Source organism: Coptis chinensis, chromosome 8 (genome assembly GCF_015680905.1).
Source record: "Coptis chinensis isolate HL-2020 chromosome 8, ASM1568090v1, whole genome shotgun sequence".
NCBI lineage: Eukaryota > Viridiplantae > Streptophyta > Magnoliopsida > Ranunculales > Ranunculaceae > Coptis > Coptis chinensis.
Window position 1 is genome coordinate 8,780,591 of NC_141463.1, and position 21,592 is coordinate 8,802,182.

The following is a 21,592-nucleotide window of genomic DNA, read 5'->3' on the forward strand; positions in this document are numbered from 1 at the left end:
AAATGAGCTTGAGGAGATTCGGAGTGATGCTTATGATCTCTCAAAATCCTACAAAGCTAATATGAAAAGAGTGCACGATAAGCACATTTTGCGTAAGGATTATAAAAATTGGTCAAAAGGTTTTACTGTACAACTCCAGATTACACATTTTTCCTGGTAAATTGAAAACATGATGGTCTGGTCCTTTCATTGTGTCAGTTATGACACATTATGGGGCAATCTCTTTGCTTAATCCACAAGATAACAACGAATTTCAAGTCAATGGACAACGCCTAAAATATTACCACGAATTACGCTCCCCAGATGTTGAACAGACTCTTCTTCAGGATCCGGTCTACATAGACTAGTTGTTTCGTTTGGTATACTCAATCTTGTTTCTATAGAGGGTACGCCATTTTGGTAGCCGGACCATCTTCTATTTTATGATCTCAAAAGTTCTTTGAAGTGTGTGGTTGCAAGTGCCAGAACCTTAGTCCACGGAAACTCTATTTCATAACTGAGTATAAATGTCTTCTGGAACACGAGCAAACGTGCCTGTCGGTAAACGATGGGTACCTAAAATTTCACTTCCTTCCGTCTCTTCCCTTTTCTACTCTCTGCCTCGCAAACTTCAGCTAATCATTTGGTGTAAGTCTCACTCATCACGAATAGGGAATGATCGTAGTACTTTTGCTTGTAAACGACGTGCGCGAAAGATGGGATGGTGTATGCATTGTCAAACACCCTTCTATCCAGGTCTTGACTTCCTATCCGATATTAGCCAGTTTAAGGTATACTTTTGTCTGACACCAGCTGCGCAGGATAATCTTTGCCGCCGCGTCACTTCTCCCATGGGTTGGGAATCGTCCTGAGAATCTGATGTTAAAAGACTCACAAATGTCTTGAGAATATGACAATAAAAGACTCGATTCGTCTTGAGGATCTGATGTTAAAAGACTCACCTTATATATATATATATATATATATATATATATATATATATATATATATATATATATATATATATATATATATATATTGTTGCCTTTTATAAACAAATTCCCCATGCTTTAAGTTGTACACATAGAGATTCGTGTTCAACTTCGGATGTTGCATACTTGGAACACAAATGGGAAATGGATTCCACCAGACCAACCCCTAGAATTGGTTGCTTTGAGTTCCCTTTGGGGCGATTTGAGGATAGATGTATGTAATAAGGGCAATATTATTAGACCGTAGTGCGCACGGTGCAGGATGGTACTGTTCTGCCCCTAACCCCATAATACATAGAGGTAAAGCCACAGTCTGGCTGGATTGGGTTCACTCCAGAGCCGACATGACAGTTGCCTATGAATTTCGATGTTGACTCTTCTGGACATCCAGTGTGTTTCACGTAATCTCCCTTGTATATAAATAAAACATTAATTTATAAATAAAACAACCCTCCTTTCTTTTCAAAAACTCATGTGACATTTGAGAATGATTCATATAATTGGATGACATTTTTCGTGCCGATCATTTCGATATCTCATTCATCCAATTTGGAGTCCGAACGAGTCGTGGGTGAGCGTTTAGATTTTTTAGGCTTAAATCGGGCTTTAGGCTTGATTTGGGCTTGGGAAATTTTTTTGGCCCAACCAAATCTCAAATTCTCGGGCCATTTAAACCCGACAAACCCGACCACATGCGTCACCATCACACACTTCATCTTCCCCAATATCCGGATCTTGTCCCCTCTCGATTCAGTCTCGCACGAGACAGGCCCACGTTATATCCAGGTCTCGCACGCGACTCCTATAGCTTTGATTCCAATTCCCTTCCATCAGCAAGTCCCATTTCTCCCCCTTATCATAAATCAATAGCCAGCCTCTCCCTAAGAGCAGTAATGGCCGGAAATAGGCGAATTTGTGTGGAGAAATTTTTTAGAAATTTATTTGAAAATGGGATGTTTGCTCCATTCTTTGATAATGAAATTCACTCTAGAGGATGGGAGTACTTGTTATATGCTAATGGCGGGCTTTATTCTAAGGATTTGGTGATGAAATTTTACGACAATGGGAGCTTTAATGGCGATCATTTTTGGGTTACCGCCGAGGGTGTGCGCCACGAAGTCATACCCGTTTTGATCTCCGGGATCACGGGCATTCCTCTGGTCGACCACGTGCTGACTCAGCAGCAGTCCGTGGACCCACGAACTTACGACCTAATGCTCGACACGCTAATCGAGGGCGAGTACAACATAGATGGGAAATGCGCGTATCAGCGCTCAGTGCGACGGAACCAACTGGCTATGACTCAATAGCTGGGACTGAATGTCATTGGCACCTCGAAGCCTTCGGACATCAACAAGACCTTCCTCCACCTTCTCTGGATCCTCTAGGAGCGCAAGGGTAACTTCTGCATAGTTACCTTTCTTTTTGATATTATTACGCATGCCACTCTTAGGTCGGCCCCTCTTGCCGTTCTTGTAACGCAAGTTATGATTAATTTGGGTTTTCTGTCTGCCACCCTGCTACTCCCTATACCACTATATGAGAATATGCTTGTCTTCAAGAAATGCATAATGACCCCTTAGAAACCCACAACACCAATGGCTGTTGAGCACGCTAACGTAGGCCCATCTCACCCACCCTACTTTGATGAGACTGCTATGAGTAAGATGAGTCACCCTATGGATGCCTTACGTGCTATGAACAGTGGCATGAGAGACATGTACACTCGCCAGGTATCGATAAAACATGCCTTGGGCGAGTTAAGGACGGATATGACCACTCGCCACGGGGCGCTGACAGACAGCATGGGCGAATTTCAGCAGGAAATGCGAGCTTCCATGAATGCATTTCAGGACCAAATGACTACTCTCCATAACAAGTTCCAGTGAATGTTCATGGCAAACCAGCATCAGTTTCAGGCCTAGGTGTTGGATACTCTGGGAGATACCCAGGAGCAGTTAGCCTCCACAGGAGCTCGTCCTGCACGACGTCGCATGGTTCTTCGGTTCTTCGAGGATTCTCCGCGCAGCCCAGGAATTCTCAGTAGACAGTTTATTTTCACCATTCTTGTATATTAATTATGTCGGATATTTTATTTACGTGTTTGCATTTTTATTTTCAAACTTAGGATGTCTGTCAATTCCTACATTCTCCAAAATTTCTGCCTTGTTAAATAATATATTAGTTATCTCCAAATTATATTATATAGGTAGAAACATATATAATAATATTAGTAATAAAAATATATATAGATATATAAAAATACATACATATATTTTTAAAGTCACAATTAACGGCAAAATTTTACCGTAAACCACCGTTTTGCAAAACGGTCATAAAAACGCACAAAAAACGGTCATGAAATCGCATCTAAAAAACGGTCAGAAAACGGCTCAATTTTCTTCTATAAATAAGTTCAACACATTCTTCACATTTCACTCCTTTCATCTTCTCCCCTCTCCACTTCTTATTCTAAAAATCGTTTTTTGATCGCTCCAAGTTTCAAGATTTATGGATGCACTAGAAAAGTTTGAGCATCAATAGATTGAATATGCTACTCAAGTCTTCATGCTCGGTTGTTTTATTATACTAATGTTGTTAATGTGGCATATAGTTCTATCTAATATTTAGGTTTGTATTTTATTTCACGTATCATTATGATGTGTTTTCACTCCTCTGTACGTTCATACATCTTATTGTAATATTATATTTACATCTTCCTTTGCCTTCTACTTACGCTATTTGTTTACGCCAAAAAAAAAAAAAAAAGGCACTCTTTGTAGTCACATGCCCCATTCTTCTCATCCACACTACATCTTTTGTGCCATATTTTAGAAAATACACATGGTCTAACTACCCTTTGACACCTTGATCCGTATTTTTTACATCTTCGGATTGGTGCCTATTTATAACAAGGATAGACACCCCTAAATACCAACTTCCCTTTTTCCACTAAAAATTTTCTTTACCACTCCATCTTTAATGGCCCTCACTTGAATTTTCGTGCCTGAGCAAAATTTTATGGAAAATTTCCAAAACGGTCTTTTTCATCCATTTTTTGACACAGAAATTTTACGTCGAGGATGGTATCCTCTTTTATATCATAAGCATGCATTTTTTCCCAGAGAATTGGTCATGTTGTTCTATAAACACGATTATTTCCAAAACGGGCAATTCTTTGTCTGTGCAAACGGATGCGAGTGTGAATTGACTATGGAAATTATCTCCGAGGTATTTCAAATTCCCATTACAAACCAAGGGGTACACCTTCAGGATTCACCATTCGACAATATCAGGCATCCGATGTTTGCAACTATCCTTCACGGTGAATACAACTGGAAAAACCGTGTTGTTTATCAGCGATCCTTGCAAAAGAACCAATTATCTGTGATCCAATGGCTGGCTCATAATGTGCTCGGCACGTCTAAGACTTCCGAAATAACAAAACCCCTCCTCCATCTACTATGGGTCTTGCAGACTAACTGCAATGATTTTTGCATTATTAAATTTATCTGGAACGCTATCGCACGTGCTAGGAAAAAGGCAGCTCCTTTGCCTACCATTGTGACACTTATCATGATGCATTGGGGGTTTTCTAGTACTTCTCCTAATACACCTCTCAGAACAGCTAACATTCTTACCATTCACTCAGTTTGTAGGAACGGTTTCTGGAATCCCGACGTTGCAAAGAACCATATCATTACAGAAACCGAAGAAACTTGTTCCACTGACAACATCTTCACTGAAAATGCATTAAGCAATGTATTTAATCCTATGGAAGGCCTTCGTTTAATTCAACAAGGACTAATGACATTATACAAACGTCAGAACATTATCATCACCAGTCTCCTTGAATTTCACGACCTGCAGACAATACAGAAAGAGGAACAAGCACAATTCTTGCACAGTCACAACCTGTTCTCGGCAAATCACACTCTCATAATGGAGAACCACGCCGAGATTTACCAGACACATAGTGAAATTATGCAACGAGCTGTTGCCAGGATTGACGACATCGAAGATCTTATAAATGGATTCCTTTCACAAAAGGATCCTCGTCGTTACTTGGGCCCATGACACAATTTAAATTTTGCAATTTTATGTTCTTTGTCATTTTCTTTTTTAGTTTTTTAAATATAGTGCAATTTCCCTATGGTAATTTGTTTTTACTTAATTATTCTCTTCATATTCTAATATTTGTTTATCTTTGTCTAACAGGTAGCATCTTTCTTCACACATCTTCTACAATGGAAGCTCCAAAGATGATTCTAGAACAATCTTTCCATTCGTTGCTGAATTCTCCTGCATATGGACATCTTTTCGGGGACTACATCACTTTCGAGTCGGTTGGAACTCCCTTTATTCTACACCGGAGCGGACATACTCCCGTGTTTGGCAACTTATTTTTACGATCATATGGAAGATCTACTCATTGTCTGGGGTTTCCCTTTGAACGGATTTACAATCCGTATTGGTAACACCCGACACTCTTTTTAAGAGCCAACAGTTGCTATGGCTCTAGACCTTCCTCCTTTTCAGCCAGACATCCCCATCCAATACATGGTAGAAAACAACTTTAACTACTATTCTTGGGAAAAATTTTGCGCCGTTATGGCGATGGCCTTGCCAGTCGATTGAAGCGTGTCGTAGGCGGGCCGATGGCCAGACTTTAATATTCCACTTGCTAGTATGACCATGAATGTTGAACAGCCATGTTATTTATTCTTCTGAACATCATGGGGGATTGGCATTTTTCCACTGCATCAAAGTCAGCTTGTAAGACGTTCCATGCACTAGCCCAGCAACATACTGCCTTCGACATCACAGACCTAGTAATTGAGAACCTAAAGAGGGCTCGGTCTTTTCGGCAGCACTATATCACTTTGCTAGTCACAGCATGCAGGATAGTGAGGACGTACTTTCCACAGTTTGCGGCCACTTTTCAGGACTAGGTTAAGGTCGACTCTATGTGTCCAACCAACAAGATCATTCGTTCTTTGCGATTTCGGACATGGCAACGCCCTGCAAGGTATCTAAAGAAAGTGAGTTCCTTCCCTAATGATGATAAAATGATAGCTCATGTGGACACTGCAAAGAAGAGGAAGTGGAGCGAAGTCTGGAAAGCTATGATAGATTGGCGTGACGCAAAGGAATGACATTTCTACAGGGACGAAGCAAGGATGGACCATCCCCCAGCTCTTGGTTCGGGCAATGTGAGTTGATGCATGTACATATTTGTTTTACGTTTTGATGTGAGATAAATAAATAACCTAACAGTGTGCCAATCTAACAGTGTGTTTTCACTTTTATGATGTATAATATATAGTGTGTTACAATAAATTTCTGTGGAAGATGTCAGCTATATTTTTGCTCAAAGCCTCTCAGGTATACTCTTTCTTCCTCTTAACACTTTGGGGACACAGCGTCCGACTGTTTGGGGGTGGTGAGAACCTTTCGCAAAAATTAAGCATGCATAGTTGTATATAGTTTACTTTATGTCTAAATAAACATATTTAGTGACAAATTCTCGTTTCTTTTTCTGTGATGAAAAATATTTAGAAATCTCACCCTAGCATCAGAATTAGGACTTGTTCTTAGAAACTTAATTTACTACATATGCAATAGTTTTTACATCTTTTCATGAGCATTCATGCACTGACTATCATTAAATGTACACAACAGTAAGTTTTTAGGACCCACGGTTAGACAACTTAGTTTCCATATCCTATAAGAATCTAACCAAAAAGCCTCAAAATGTGTGATATGTGAGTAATGACACAGAGGAGTAGTTTTTCCAAATAGAGAAGTTCACACGTCTACTTACTTGATCACTACCCAAATCCTAGGCGAGAATTTATGCCTTCTTTGGATCAATATAGCCAAAAATTCACACCTGTAAAAAAAAAATTACCGCTAGTCGCCCCACTGAACCTTTAATTAACCCTTTCTATTTCACCAAAAATTCATTACCCATCTATTAACCATAAATAAATAAGCCTACAGATGATAAGTATGAGAAATAGGATGAATTGAAGTGCAGAAAAATGAAGAGAAAAACCTTGTCACAAATCAAAATCAGTTACCTGCTTCAGAAGAAAAGAAAAAGAAAAATAGAAATATGTTTCCAAAAATCAAAAGATATATCAAAATTAGAATTCCCCCCAAAATCAAATCAAGGGAATACAAAAGCTTGAAAAAGCCAAGTATGGAAACCAATGTTAGAAGCAGGAAAGAAAAATGATTTCTCTAGTATAAATATCTCGAAGACCTTATTCTCTCATACTTATCAATGTTTTTTAATATAATTTTATATTCCATTTTCTTCTACACTACCTCCTAAACCCCATAACACCTAATAAAGACCTCTAGCTCAATTAGGAGTATGATAGTGGGATAATAAGTAGTAGTTGTGACTTCTCGACCTCGGCTCCTCTGATTGTCATTGAGTATGTGAGGAAACGTGTACCCACTACATACTGGAGATAGCAAAACTTGAGTGGAAAAATAAGAGAGAAATTGTGTTTCGACATATACCTGTGAGAACCTACTTAAGGACGATATCCAAAGGATCCAGAAACGACCCTGCTCGTACATTTCATTATAAATTCACTGCATGCATGCTCATACGTAGATGTTTTGATTATTGTATGTATATTAACTTGAATTTCGAAAGAATTAAATCCTTGTTTCCCCCGCTAGTGAGATGTCTAGATACCTGAGATTAATTAAGAAAACATGCCTTTGTTACTGAGTCGTTGTAGTATAAATGAAGTTTGTGAGTATCTTCTCTGGAAAACTCTCACGAAGCTATAACTCGTTCACTAAGGAATTCCTAGTGGTTCAAGGCCTTGTTGCATACGGTCAATGCAACCGCACTCTGCGAAATGAGATTTAGCTTAGGACAACACATTTTTGACCACTTATCATTTTAATGCCTCTTCTTTGCTTGAGGACAAGCAAAATGCTGCTTGGGGGTGGTGTGATAAGCACCCAAAACTGTAATATTAAACCCGAGAGACATAACATTTTGATTGATTATGTGTTTAATAATCATGTAATAATTATATTTTCGTACTTTTGTAGGTTTCCGCAGTTAACATGAACATAATGAAGTACGGGAATACTGGAATATTTGAATATTTGAAGTTCCCCACTCAACCCCAGTGAAGCCCAACAAAGCCTGACTAGAGCCGAAGTTTCTAAAAGAACAAAACCAGTGTAGAACGGGTCCACATATAAAGAAGCAGCAAACTTCCGAAGCTCACATCTGATAAATCTGGATGCCGACGTTGGCTAGTGAACTGACAGAGCAACCAGGGCGACGAACTCTACGCAAAGACATAAAGTTGTAAAAGTGCCAATATCAACGCCGCCATTAGACACACTAAGTGAACCCACTCTGCGGGCCCAAAAAGTATGACGAGTCAGCATAGGCAGGTGGCAAGTGATGGTCACAATTTTGTGTCACCTCGCAATATGGAAGACACGTACCAATTCAAAGTAGGTGGTTTGAATTGAAATTAGATAAAAGACAAAACTTTAATACGGAAAAGACAAGACAAATTAAACAAGGTAAAGACAAACTTTGATTTTCAAAGTTTTGAACGTCTAAATTTACTAAAAGACAAAACCAAATAAAATCCCTTCACGAGGGTTTCCAGCCTATATATATGAGGGGGGGTCTTCAGATATTCTTCCTTCAGCATTTTTATGCTTTAGCTTCCGCTCAGTAGTTAGTTAACTTTCATTCTAGTACTTTAAATTCCGTCCTTTTTATTCCAGCAGCTTAAATACTGTAAGTCATTTCTTCTTAATAAAAGTCATTTCTTTTCAAGTTTAATTCCTGTCATGCATTTATTTATTTATTGTATACAACAAGTTTAAGTATTCCTTCAATGACCATGAGCTAATCCCCCCCCCCCCCTCTCAGGGGGAGGGTTATGCTGCTCGTGTGAGAATCTGGATTGACTCTTTAATAGTCTAGAATCACTACTTAGGAATTAGGTGTAGATTAGACATCCGGTCCCAAAATGACTGAGATTGTATAAATTTGGAGTGCTGATGCTCCAAAACAGTCTCGCGAGAGAACCAAAATGTCTCGCGCGCGACTTTCTGGTGTCAGACAGCTCTCCAATTTGTCCAGCTGATGTAGAATCGAGTTAGGAGCTGAAATGATATTCTAGAGATGAAATATTAGTTCAATTTCTTATGCTAGTGCGATGTGACTCAGAGATATGCGCGTTTCGCTATGGATCAATACTCGACGTCGTCTCGGGTTTGTCTATGAACTCGAGACGAATTAAAGCTGTAGTGATGTGGTAATATAAATTGTTAAAAAATGATTCTTGTATTAGTATGATTAACCCTCTCCCTGTTTCTCTATCTTTGTTTATTCACATCGAAATCATCGTTAGTAATTTACATTATATACATTATCGTTAATTTAATTAACCCAACTAAAAAACTTAAAATCCTAATCACTAAAAAGTTATAATTCCAGTTGTGAACCTTGCCGAGCCGTAAGGTTTGGACGATCCCTTACTCGACCTATCCTACCAAACCCACGTGAGTAAGGTAACTTGACTAAACGGACAACTATACGGACGACTATACGGACTTTGAACTTTGGACTTTGGTCTTCGGACTTCGGACTATGGACTTCGGACTTAAGTAATAAAAACAAATAAACGTAAAATTAACGTTTTATCACTAGTCAATGATATGACAACCTATCTACAGAGCCAACTATCTACTGTGAAAGAGGTTGGGCAGATACGAGTACTGTTGGAGAGGATTGGAATTCAAGTAAACTGTGTTGCTCGTGCTCCAAGAGAATGTGTTTGGACGAAACCTAAAGAAGGTATGGTAAAACTAAATACTGATGGGGCTCTTTCTGACACAAGAGGTGGAGGTGGAGGAGCCATAAGGGACCATAAAGGAGATGTACTACTAGCATTTATGACTGCTGGAGGCATGAAATCAATTATGTTTCAGGAGCTAAAGGCTATTTACATGGGTTTACAAGGGTGCCTCTTCATATACCAAATGAGAGTCTTAGTAGCTTATGATTCTTTAATGGCCATAAAAGTGTTTCAGAGGCAAGAAAAGCCACCATGGTATTGTGCAGAGATTGCGGCAGCAATTTTGGAGATGGTAAGAAGGTTTAACCAAGTAGTGTTCACTCATGTGTTTAGGGAAGCTAATAGGACAGCCGATCATCTAGTTTTCTTGGCTACTGATCGAAGATGTAACTGAATATTTTGCCCCTCCCTTAAGTCAGAAGCTTATGAAACTTATTGAGGAGGACAAAAATAGAGAAATTTTCTTAAGATATTAATATAGGTAGAGTTCAGCCATAACCTCAAAACTTATTAAAAAAAAAAACTTTTTCATTTGAGCCATCTGCCATCTTTCCTTCACCTTCTAATTTATAAATAAATAATCTCAGCTACTAAAAAGACAAACATCTTCTCATGAGTTTTACTGACTTTTCTACTAGCCTGATGTATTTGTAATAAGAGAGCTAAAATTGCGATATTTGCTATAATTAGTAGGGTGTGGAGGGCTGCCACACAAGCAAAGAAAGCTAACTCCAAGGAGCATAGAAAGCTCAAGCAAAACTCAATCGGATCAAGGAAACCTAAAAGGATATGGCTCAGACAGGACTGCTGCTGGAGACCGCCAGACCGATCACAGATCACAAGCAAGCTTAAACTGGATGCTTTTTATTCTGTTACATACAATTAGAATAAGTCATGTTTTTCAAGTCCAACTCTCCAAGGTCCACAAACTGACAAATTAAATTTGTGGCGTGAAACCAATAGTACTAGTAACTTCTGAAATCAGCATTCAATAAAATTAAGATCTGGGCTACCACGAGGATATCCCTATAGGGATGAGTGTTCCGAGACCATTGGATCCTATGGTCTGAAAATCAAAAACAAAAACAAAACAAAAAGGAAGAGAGAGAATATGGGTTTGTTTTTTATTTTCGGACCGTTGGATCCGAGATCCAACGGTCTCAGCTGGCGTCCCTATGAGGATATCCTCGTGGTAGACTTAAACAAAAATCATCATTGCTTGAATCCCATGTTCACATAGGCTTTATAATTTAGTATACGTGAGGAATCATCAAACCACTTCATGTACCGTTACAAATGCCATAATTCCAAATCGTCGGTTAATTCATAATTACACGCTTGTAGTATATATATATACGAGTATGCGAACCATGCTACGCATCGGTATTTTTTCAAATTTTAAACCTGTCGCTCTAACATCTCTCTGATAGTATGATTTTTTGAATTCTAGTTATAATCTAAAAAATAATATAAAAACATTAGGAGGGGTTGAATATAATTTGAGTGACGTGAATGAGGTTTTCTAAATTATTTTAAATAATATGAAGCTAATTCTAATTTCAATAAAGTGAGAGAGTTTTTGGTAAATTATTTAAAAAGGAAGGAGCTGATTAGAATAATTAAGGGAGGTGGTTCTAAAATCATAAAATAGAGAGATTACAAATACACAGGTTCGGTTGATAAATTTTCCTCCTAAAGATTCGGATATAATCTAAAAAATAATATAAAAACATTAGGAGGGGTTGAATATAATTTGAGTGACGTGAATGAGGTTTTCTAAATTATTTTAAATAATATGAAGCTAATTCTAATTTCAATAAAGTGAGAGAGTTTTTGGTAAATTATTTAAAAAGGAAGGAGCTGATTAGAATAATTAAGGGAGGTGGTTCTAAAATCATAAAATAGAGAGATTACAAATACACAGTTCGGTTGAGAAATTTTCCTCCTAAAGATCCGGCTATCATATAGTGTAGATATATCGGTTAGGCTAGAGTGCCACTCTTATAGTGACACTCTTATCTCACACTTCTTCTGGTCCCTCAGATCTGTTCATGAGATCACCAGATCTAGTTCGAAATAAAAATTGCAAAATTTCAAAATTTCAAACTATTTCAAAAACTAAAAAACGAAAAACACGAAATTCTCACTAAAACCCAATTCCATCGCTCCAGAGAGAGTTCTCTTGACGCCATTAATGACCACCTGAGCTCTCTTGACAGCACTCAACCAACGACCAAACCCCACCGAAATCGGTCAATTTTAATCCCAAAAAAAACCCCAACACTATGGTATAGCCAAAACTCGATTTCCCCACTCTTCACAAATCGCGATTTGACTCCATTACTGCCTTTCACTCTCTCTCGAGTTCCAATTAAGGTACAACACCACAACACTAATCTTTCACTTGTGATTCACTAATCTTTCACTTAGGATTCTATTGGGATATATAATATAAAAAAAATAAAGAAATATATAAATAATATATATTTTTATTATATATATATATATTTTTATATTATAATATTTTTTATATTTTTATAGTTTTTTTTTATAATTTTCAAATATATATAATAAATAAAATAATATATTATTTATATATTTCTTTATTTTTAATATAATTATTTTATTATTATATAATTATTAATTTATTCTTTTTTATATATTTATTAATTCAAAATAAATTTATTAATTTATTTTTAAGTCACTTAACTATAAATAAAAAAATATATAATATAAAAAAAAATATATATATAAAAGTAATATAAAAAAAAACGAAAATACTGAGTTGGCAACGCTGAGGTGGAAATGCTGAATTGGTAGAAAATGCTAATGTGATGCCAAGTGGAAAATACAAATAAAACAAAATTGAAAAAATAATGACACATCATTACTTAACTGACGGAGCTTAACGGATTGCTATTTTTGTGAAATCGGGCATAGTACATTAATACGTTTGTGAAAAAAAAAAAATTATGTTGATACAAGTGTTAATAGGACCTAAGTACGTTGCATATTTCTGTATTTAAACCAATTTATTATTATTATTTTTTTTAATAGAACTCTTCAGTTTTTTTTTACAATTTCCATTTGGTTTGTATGTAGTATGTATTATCCTCTAAGAAATTCTTTTGATTTGAAAGTAACCAACTTATTTAGATTTCATTATTATGATTTCAGCTTCAAGCCTTATGGTTCACAAGTTTTTTTTTTCTCAACTGTAGTTGTGGTCTTTGATGCTCAAATTTTATATTGATCTCATAATTTTGGTATCGACAGAGACAGAGACATGGGAAAAATAGAGTTTCTCATGCCAATAAGGCATCTTCTTTTACTTGGGCTCTCTCTCTCTCTCTACAAATTAATTCAATGTACTACTATTTAATTTGAAGATTTTATATGTGAATTTGTGTACAGTGAATTAAAGCTGTTTCCATTCATGGTGCAGGGCCTGGATTTCGGATATTGAAAAAAAATGAAAAGTACGTTTTGTCCTATGTACAGTACTTATAGATTTTTCCTTTGTGTTTCTTCGTGTAGGAATTACGTACTTCTCAAATGTACATATTATCATCTCTTCCAACTCAGGTATTACTTCCTCAAAACTTCCTTATGCATTCGGTCATCAACTTACTATATGTTTGTCCTGGACTTATTGCTTTGCCAATTTTTAACTTTTAATCTCCCTTGGTTGGGATCATATTGTGTTATTATATTAATTTGGTTAATTGTTTTCTTCTAATTTGTTGGTTCAACATGGGATTGGAGTACATAAGGTTGCCTGCAATGTCTATACTTAAAACTCCATAGTGATTGGATGTGTTAAAGGTGTTGCGAGGTGCTTCCAAATTTTAAGCCCTCTAAATTAAGACTTAATATATGGTTGGATTTAAGATCCTATCAGTTAGCTAAATTTTGTATTAAGCTCCTTGGTATAGTTATACTTAAGAACCCTTTTAGTAAGCTATATCATGTATCTATTTTAGTATATCTTTCCAGGAAGGAATTAATTGTGTTGTGTGTATAATAGTGATGTCAATGTTTGTGTACTTAAAAACATTGGAAGTTGGGATTTGAAGGTTTAAATTTATTCTAACCATATTATTGTAACGTACATCAAGTAACTTATGCTCATGAATGTCTAAATGAACTAAATTATTTTCTACCAAGGCCATAACATTTGAGTAAGTTGGAACAAGAGAGATGGATAGCTTATATAGAAATGATAGTAGTCAAATAACTTCTATGCCTAAGCCTCTGTATTAGAAAATAGATTGCTAATTTAGGTAGTTCATCATTAAAAGTATTGTATTCTTTACAGTGTGTTCTTTCACTGTGTTTCAGTCATTCTTCAGGTTTTCAATAGAATTAAAGATAAATATATCACAACTTAGTCTAACGGACAAATCTGCTTGCATATTTTGATGAACCACTTGGTTTTAACGAGACAATATATGCTTGCATATTTTGATGAACCATCCTTGGTTTTAAGCGACCAGAACACAATTTGCGAGTTAGCACATTAAACCATTATTAAAGGGTTTGTGGGCTATGCTCACTTATGTTTAAAATAAAATTTCACATTTATGAGTTACGTTATAAAATAAATCTCCTACCATTACGCATCTCATGAAGATATAAAAGGCCACCTTTCCGGTCAATCTAGTGTCTCCCCTCTTACATTTTTTTTTAATTTATTATTATTTTTTTTTAATAGAACTCTTCAGTTTTTTTTTACAATTTCCATTTGGTTTGGATTTTCTTCAAGCTTTGGATATGATTACAACTACATATATAGAAAAAAGAGTTACATATTTTGCCTTCTTCTAGGTACAAATTTATCTATGTCTACACGTTGATTTTATTTTTATTCTTTCGTGCTTATTCCCCCACTATTTCAGCAAAGATTAGGTGTGCTAAAAGATTAGGAGGTTTGGTTTTTCAGATTACCAATTCTCTTGAAATTGCGTTTTAGGCATTCGGTTCAACGTATGGCCCAAAGTTGATTCCATGACCAATGTCCGGTGAGTTATTTTGGAAGGCAAATAAAAACACAAGGGAAAAGACAAAGGGTGGTTGGGATCGCATAGGGATTTGCTTTCGGTGAGTTATCTCTAATCTCTCTATGTTTGAAAGGCATGTGAAGTGATGGCATCAACTTTATGTTTTTATCCATTGAACATTCTCTCTACAAAAGATACAAAGAGTGAATGCACACAAACCACAGTTTACATTTAGTTACTCTTTTTACATTAGTTACACGCCAATAAATGAATAATAATTTGCTTTTAGCTATTTGTGTCATTAACTTGATTATTTTTCCCAACTAAATTGTGATATATTATAGAAAGACTTCTACATCAAAGCGTACATGTGTTAGATCTTTTCTTGCAATGTGATGGCTTCTCAATGAGATTCAAGCAATGGCCTGATGCTTTGCTTGCAATGATGGCTTAAGCTTTGCTTGCATCCTTTGAGGGCCTTGCATAGTTGCAATTTTAGAAAGCTGCTCACATGCATATATCATCAAGCGTATGTGCCTTTACCAATCAGAATACTCTTGATATTTGCCAGTAACAATTGTATAACATAATTAAAATGTGTTAGTCACAAGACATCATATTACAGCTAAAACCTACTGTCAATCTGTCATTTTTTTTTCCGTTTCTATTATGTATACACCCTATTATTTTCTTTTACCAACCTTAGATTCATCATAAAAGAGTTCGGATGGGAGTGCTGAAGGCGCAAGCAATACGGTACAAAGTGTGAAATGCATAAAAGACTTTGTTCAAGTATCGAAAGGGTGAAAAGCACGAGTATCCCAACTTGTGAAAGCATAATCAAAGATTCAGTGAAGTGTAAAACCATTTTAGCGGCCGATAATATGTTTGTATGTTTATGTATTAATGAAGAAGCAACATGTAAATCTCTAACAAAATAAACATATTTATTTATTTTTCTATTAATATTTTTAGATGTATCTGATTGGGTAGTTGTTATTTTGACAATAAGATATAGATAATAATTATATATGAAAAAGACTCATCTATCTCAAGTTCTTTTTGGTGATCTTGAGAAGCTTTGATTGACTTGATTTTTGCATGAATTTACTCACTATTAAAGAATGAAGTGTTGAAGGCACGTCCATTGTCAAGGAATATTAAAAGGGGTAGAAATTTTATTTCTTATTTAGGCACCTTTGGCACTTAAGGTCTTCAAACAGTCTTAACAAATATACAACTATATTTATAAAGCTCACCTAAAACTGACTATCATGATTAGAAAAAACAATGAAGAAAATGTCTCAACAGAACCAGAATGATTTTGTGGTTTTGGCCAACCAAACCAATTTGAGTCTTCTAACAATTCACAGTGCATAGAGAGCATCAATTAAGTGCTCCTTGAAATTCAAAAGATTAGTAAGATAATAATAAAAGGTGTTGTCGACAATTTCTGGCTTAATGTTACATAATAATGATTGACAATAATCTTATTGTCTTTATATTATTTGTATAAAAAAACAAAAAAAAACATGAACAACTATCTATTGCTGAGAGTACAATATATGAAATTGCATTCAGTTCATGACTTCAAATTGGATTTTATAAATATCTATACAATTTCAAGAATTGTATTCGTTAACACATATTGGTCGGTATCCACAAAACAAACAACAACAGAGAAGTATGTCATCCAACGTGTAGTACCAATTCAAAATAAAATGTCTACAAATTCATACATATGCCACACATTTGAAAATACTAGAGTGTACTAAGATTAATGCCACAAACAACATAAAAAAATAATAGGCATAAATCAAATTGCTCTTCTTTCCTATCTGGCTCTTTTGAACTTTAAATCAAATTTAATACAAATGTAATGGGCTAAAATCAAGAAACATTTCAATAGAGTTACCATGCAAGTCCAAAGCTCGCAAAACATTTAATACAATTTAATACAAAGTAAAACGAAAAGGGCTTTTTGAAGTCACGTGAATTAATAGCCCACTAATTGTAACGGAATGACTTAGTATCTTTCTCCTCACCTCTGTTCTCTCTCTTGGCGTATCAGATTATGCCTATTCTTCCCTCTTTTCTTCATATAATTTTAACATTTTCATTGTGCAAGAATTTTAAAGGACTCAAACCAAGTGAAGCCCTCAAGTAATCCCCTCCTCTCTCATGCTCTCTAAAATTTTAAGTCTTAATTTCTTCTACTAATCTCCTGGGTTTATTAGTGAATGGGCTAAGAAAAGCGGAAGCATCAATCTCTAACATATTCCGCTAACGCGACATGTTAACATTTTAAGAACTATCATGTTGAATTTTCAGTTGTGCGATATATCGGATTTAACTTTCCCCTTCGTAAATGATTCTGCCTAAACAAAAAAGAGACAAACAGGATATCAGGAAGTTTTGATGAGTGTTCTATTTTTTTTTTAGTATTGATTCGTTTTATATCTTTTCATTTTGTTATACACTTCCATATTTCTATTTCAGTGAGCAACATATATCGATATCATTTGCAAAGATCTTCCCATAACTCACTAATATGAAGTTGCTTATGTTTTTCTGTCTGTTCCATTTATTTAATGCAAGCTAGATGGTGTTCGTGTGCAACCAACTGATTTTATAGTTTTGTTGTTAAGTTTTTGGAATACATTTGTTAGTCCTATCCTTAATTATGTTATGAATAGACTCTAGGCATGCTTTAATTAGTGAACAACGCATAGTTCAAATGGTCGAAACTGCTATAGTGCTATAGTTGGTCAAGTTGACTTTGGAAAAAGTTATGGTCTAAAAACGCGCGAGAGAATATCTTGAACTGACCTTGGGCTTGGAAGTTGTTTATGGTATTCATTGGGTTCTCAATTTGACTCATGTGGCATTGTAAGTATGTGAATAGTTTCTTATAATGACACTTCCAATTTTTGCATTGGATCTACTTAAGTTTGCATTGGAATCCAGTCAAAAGTTTGATGCTAAGATAGCATGCCCAGACAATTTCTCTTTTGGCCTTATTCTATGTCATTTGTGTTTCAAGAGTCCTTGGTATTGAATATATCTGTAGGACATAAATTAAAGATATCAATGGTTGCTACAACTTGGAGCTGTTGTATGGAGCTGAGGAAATCTACTGTGTTTGTATTGTTTGGATTGAGTACTCACTTCCGTAACATTGTGTTGGAAGCCTGGAACACTAATTACATAGAAGATCTCATCTCAGCTGGTACATATTCAATAGCTCTGTCCCTTTTCCTGATCGGCCTCACTAAATGCTTCTTCAGAATTTGCGTAATTAATATAAACACAAGTGTTACAGTTATTTATTTTTTTACTTTTTTGTAGATGAACTTTCATAGAAAAGAATTGTAATTGGCGTGAGCATTGCATCTTGCGTATTTTTTATTCTCTTGCAGTTTGCTCAAAGGGAGGTATGATTTTTTTTTAACCTGTTTTTTTTTAAAAAAAATTTGATAATATGTTTGGTACACATCTAACACATGATATGCTTTAATAGTAAGTTGATATGTTTTCTTAAGTCGTTGTTTATCTTAGAATAATTAAAGTCATAAATGTATTTTGGTTAGGTAATTATAGTGGGTCGGATACTTTACTATTGGGATTGCAATAGAGTGAGGACAAGATAAAACAAAATCAATGGTCGAGATAGAGTCTTCACACATTTATTTGAGTCTAAGTGGGCCGATGATAATGTGTACATTACATTTGGGGTTAGTATTAGACTATTATTAGTGAGAGAGTGAGAACGAGTGCATTTTCATAATGTTTGAGCTTTAAAACCACTAATTATATCCCCTCGAAATATGCACAAAACGCTTCATCTTCTTTGCTTAATGAAACCCACGAGTCCATGACTCTATTCAATCCGGAAAGAGAGGACAAGATAAAACAAATTCTGATGTGTGAAGACGCTTCATCTTCATTTTTTTTTAATGAAACCCTCAACCCTATGAATCTAAGTCTCTACATCAAGTGGCTTAGATAGCCAAATGGCAAAACTAATAGTGCTTTGGGACTTAGATTGATGAAAGCAAGTTAATTTGAATTGACTATTATGGAAGGTTAGTTCTTTGGAACTTGCTAATTTCTAAGCGCAATTATACACTTGCTTCTTTTCTTCATTCCAAGCTCTCTTTAAGGAAGTTTCTTCTTCAACACTACCTCCCATTCTTCATTGATCCAAAGCTTGTAGCAATTGAACTTTCTTTACTTTATTCTCTATTTGATTTCATTTGGTTCACCTTTAATTTTCAGTTTGCTTAGCGGTTCGTATCTTTCTTTAAAGGATTTGTTAGGTTTCGGGTTTCTTTAAATGATGGTGGACATTGTAAGAATGCTTACGTTAAAGGAATGATGTGTGTATGTCGTAGGTGCCGACTAGCAAAGTCGGTAAAACCTTTGGGTGATGATACCAGAGGCCTGGGGCTCGAACCCCGCCAGCATCAAAGAGTTACTGATCTCATTTAAAACAGGCTTACCAATCAAAAAAAAAAATGATGTGTTTAAAGGAATGATATCAATAGTAACTCCCAACAATTTATTAGCTATACGCCTGGCAAAAGAATCATCTTTATGACTATTGTAGTTATTATACCATAGGATACTATGTGAAGTCTTCACTAGATTGACCAATATGTCTCATCAGCCTGAGTAGGTTGATCATAGCATTACTACGTATTTAGAATTGAAAAATGCAACTTATAGAATTCTTGAGAAGTTTCTTTATTCCATTCTAGAACTCATGGTGCCGTTAGCAAAATGCCTGAGATACTACTTGATGCCATTATTTCATTACAAACCATGATTATCCTTTTCCATTTGTTATACTTTTACTATTTGCCTAATTTTATTATGTGGAGTGTGTCATAGTTTAGCTTAGCCTATATTTATATTCTTGAACTTTGTAGCTGAAGTTCAACGTTAAGCTAAGCATAAATTATACTAAATCGAGGGGTTCAAATCCTGTAGCAATTCGTTGGGAATGGGTTGTCACGTAAATCTGTAACTTTTATACTTGAACAATTTCTTCGATTCGATCATTTCATCCATTGTGCCATCTTTGCAGTACTCTCCCTTATTATTTGCCCAATTTCATTCTGTCAAGTTTTGTTGTTTAGTCATTGATTATTTGGCTATCTTTTTTGTTGAGTCATGGTTAATTATGGGAGTCCTGTGATGAGTTCAAAATGCTTAGTGCATAGTAAAATATATGAAAACATAAGGGTCTGTAGGCTAATCAAACCAACACTGGGGCCTTTCAGTCCACCATCTATTAATATAAATTTGGTCAAGGTGCTATACAACCTTGGGCCTAGAATAATGTTAGCTGTAGTGGATTTCTCATGGGGTGCTTGCTAAGTTGTTAAATGAGGAGTTCAGAAAGGTGTCTAATGATGATTTCATTCAAGTGTAGAGAGATTTCAGAAAGATCTTCCTGGATGCATGAGGCGTTCTAAAACTTATATACTATCATATCCTTCTTGATATTCTTCATTCAGTTGGCATATAGACAACGTAAATGTTGCTTATACAAAGCTTTTTATTTGTTATAATGCAAAATTATCATAATTCAATTGCTTTCACGTTACGAACTTTTCCGAATAATGAGCTGATGGTTTGTTTTGGATCCACTTATTGCATTGATCTATATGTATTATACCCGACACCAAAAATTAATTACCCTGACTTTCTCCTAATTTGCTTTGTAGCTAGATTTTGTTGTTACATTATTTGTGAGATTTTTTTTCTTTTGTGAATGTTGAGGCATAGATTGGACTACATTGTAATTTAACTGATCTAGCTTAGAGTTTTTAATGAGCACAAATTACATTAGATATGTTTGGATGAAAGTAGTATGGGGCAAAAGCTTTTGTAGGCACATTCCTTCTAAAATACTGGAACGGTAATTGTTCTGATCACTTGGCACACCTACATGCCCAAATTTGGTCTTCTATGGAGTTTCTCCTCATTATAGGTTTGTTTGAGTTTGAGGTACTTCATAAACTTTTCTACAAACTTTCATGAGTGCACTAAAAGTACTCATGGCTATTAACGGGTGTTAAAGAGTGACCTGAGATCGCATAATAGACTTTCTTTGATATTTTTTGATGTCGTTGTATTCAAACTATTGTGGTTATTTGGCAGATTTGATATCCACAAGCAACAAACAATGGATATGTGTGCATTTGCTTTGAGAAATTCTTAGCTTAGGACTTAGGTTATTTTTAAGTATCTATACATCAATTCAATTTTCACATATAGAGATGGTTGTTCAAACTTTGTTGCCATCCACATTTATAGTCCAAGTATTTGTTAGAATGTGGAAACCAAGTGAGACTAGCTCATTTACCTATTTAATTTTAAAAAGTTTGTAGGGTGTCAATTAAAATGATTTGTTCATATTATTGAATTGTAAAGTCTACAATTATTTCTATTTTTTTGCTTTGAAGCACTGTTTGTGGTCCTATGAAGTAAGGAGATAATCATTGACAAACAAAAAAGTAAATAAATAAAAAAGAGAGGTAATGAGGTGGACTGAAATCAGTATCCTTTTACAATTATTGTCATTAGTTGTTCATTAATTATGATTAAATAAATTCTCTTGCAGATTTATAAAATTATATTGGTATATGCTATAAGTTTTTGTTGATTCAGATGTGTTTCATTTTTCTCTTTTGGCTTGTCATTGGCACCATGAACACTACTATGTTATTGTCCCAAAATACTCTTTTCCCTT

General features: G+C 35.4%; 1 protein-coding gene across 1 annotated transcript; it reads left to right on the forward strand.

Annotated features, from left to right (window-relative positions):
• The first annotated feature begins 9,692 nt into the window (after positions 1 to 9,692).
• On the forward strand, positions 9,693 to 10,226 carry LOC147479742 (uncharacterized). The gene has a single exon (XM_086578486.1). The coding sequence runs from the start codon at positions 9,693 to 9,695 to the stop codon at positions 10,224 to 10,226; it is 534 nt and encodes a 177-aa protein (XP_086434612.1).
• The last annotated feature ends 11,366 nt before the right edge of the window (positions 10,227 to 21,592 follow it).

Coding starts and splice junctions, on each gene's coding strand:
- LOC147479742 (XM_086578486.1), top strand. CDS start 9,693: ATGACAACCTATCTACAGAGCCAACTATCTACTGTGAAAGAGGTTGGG.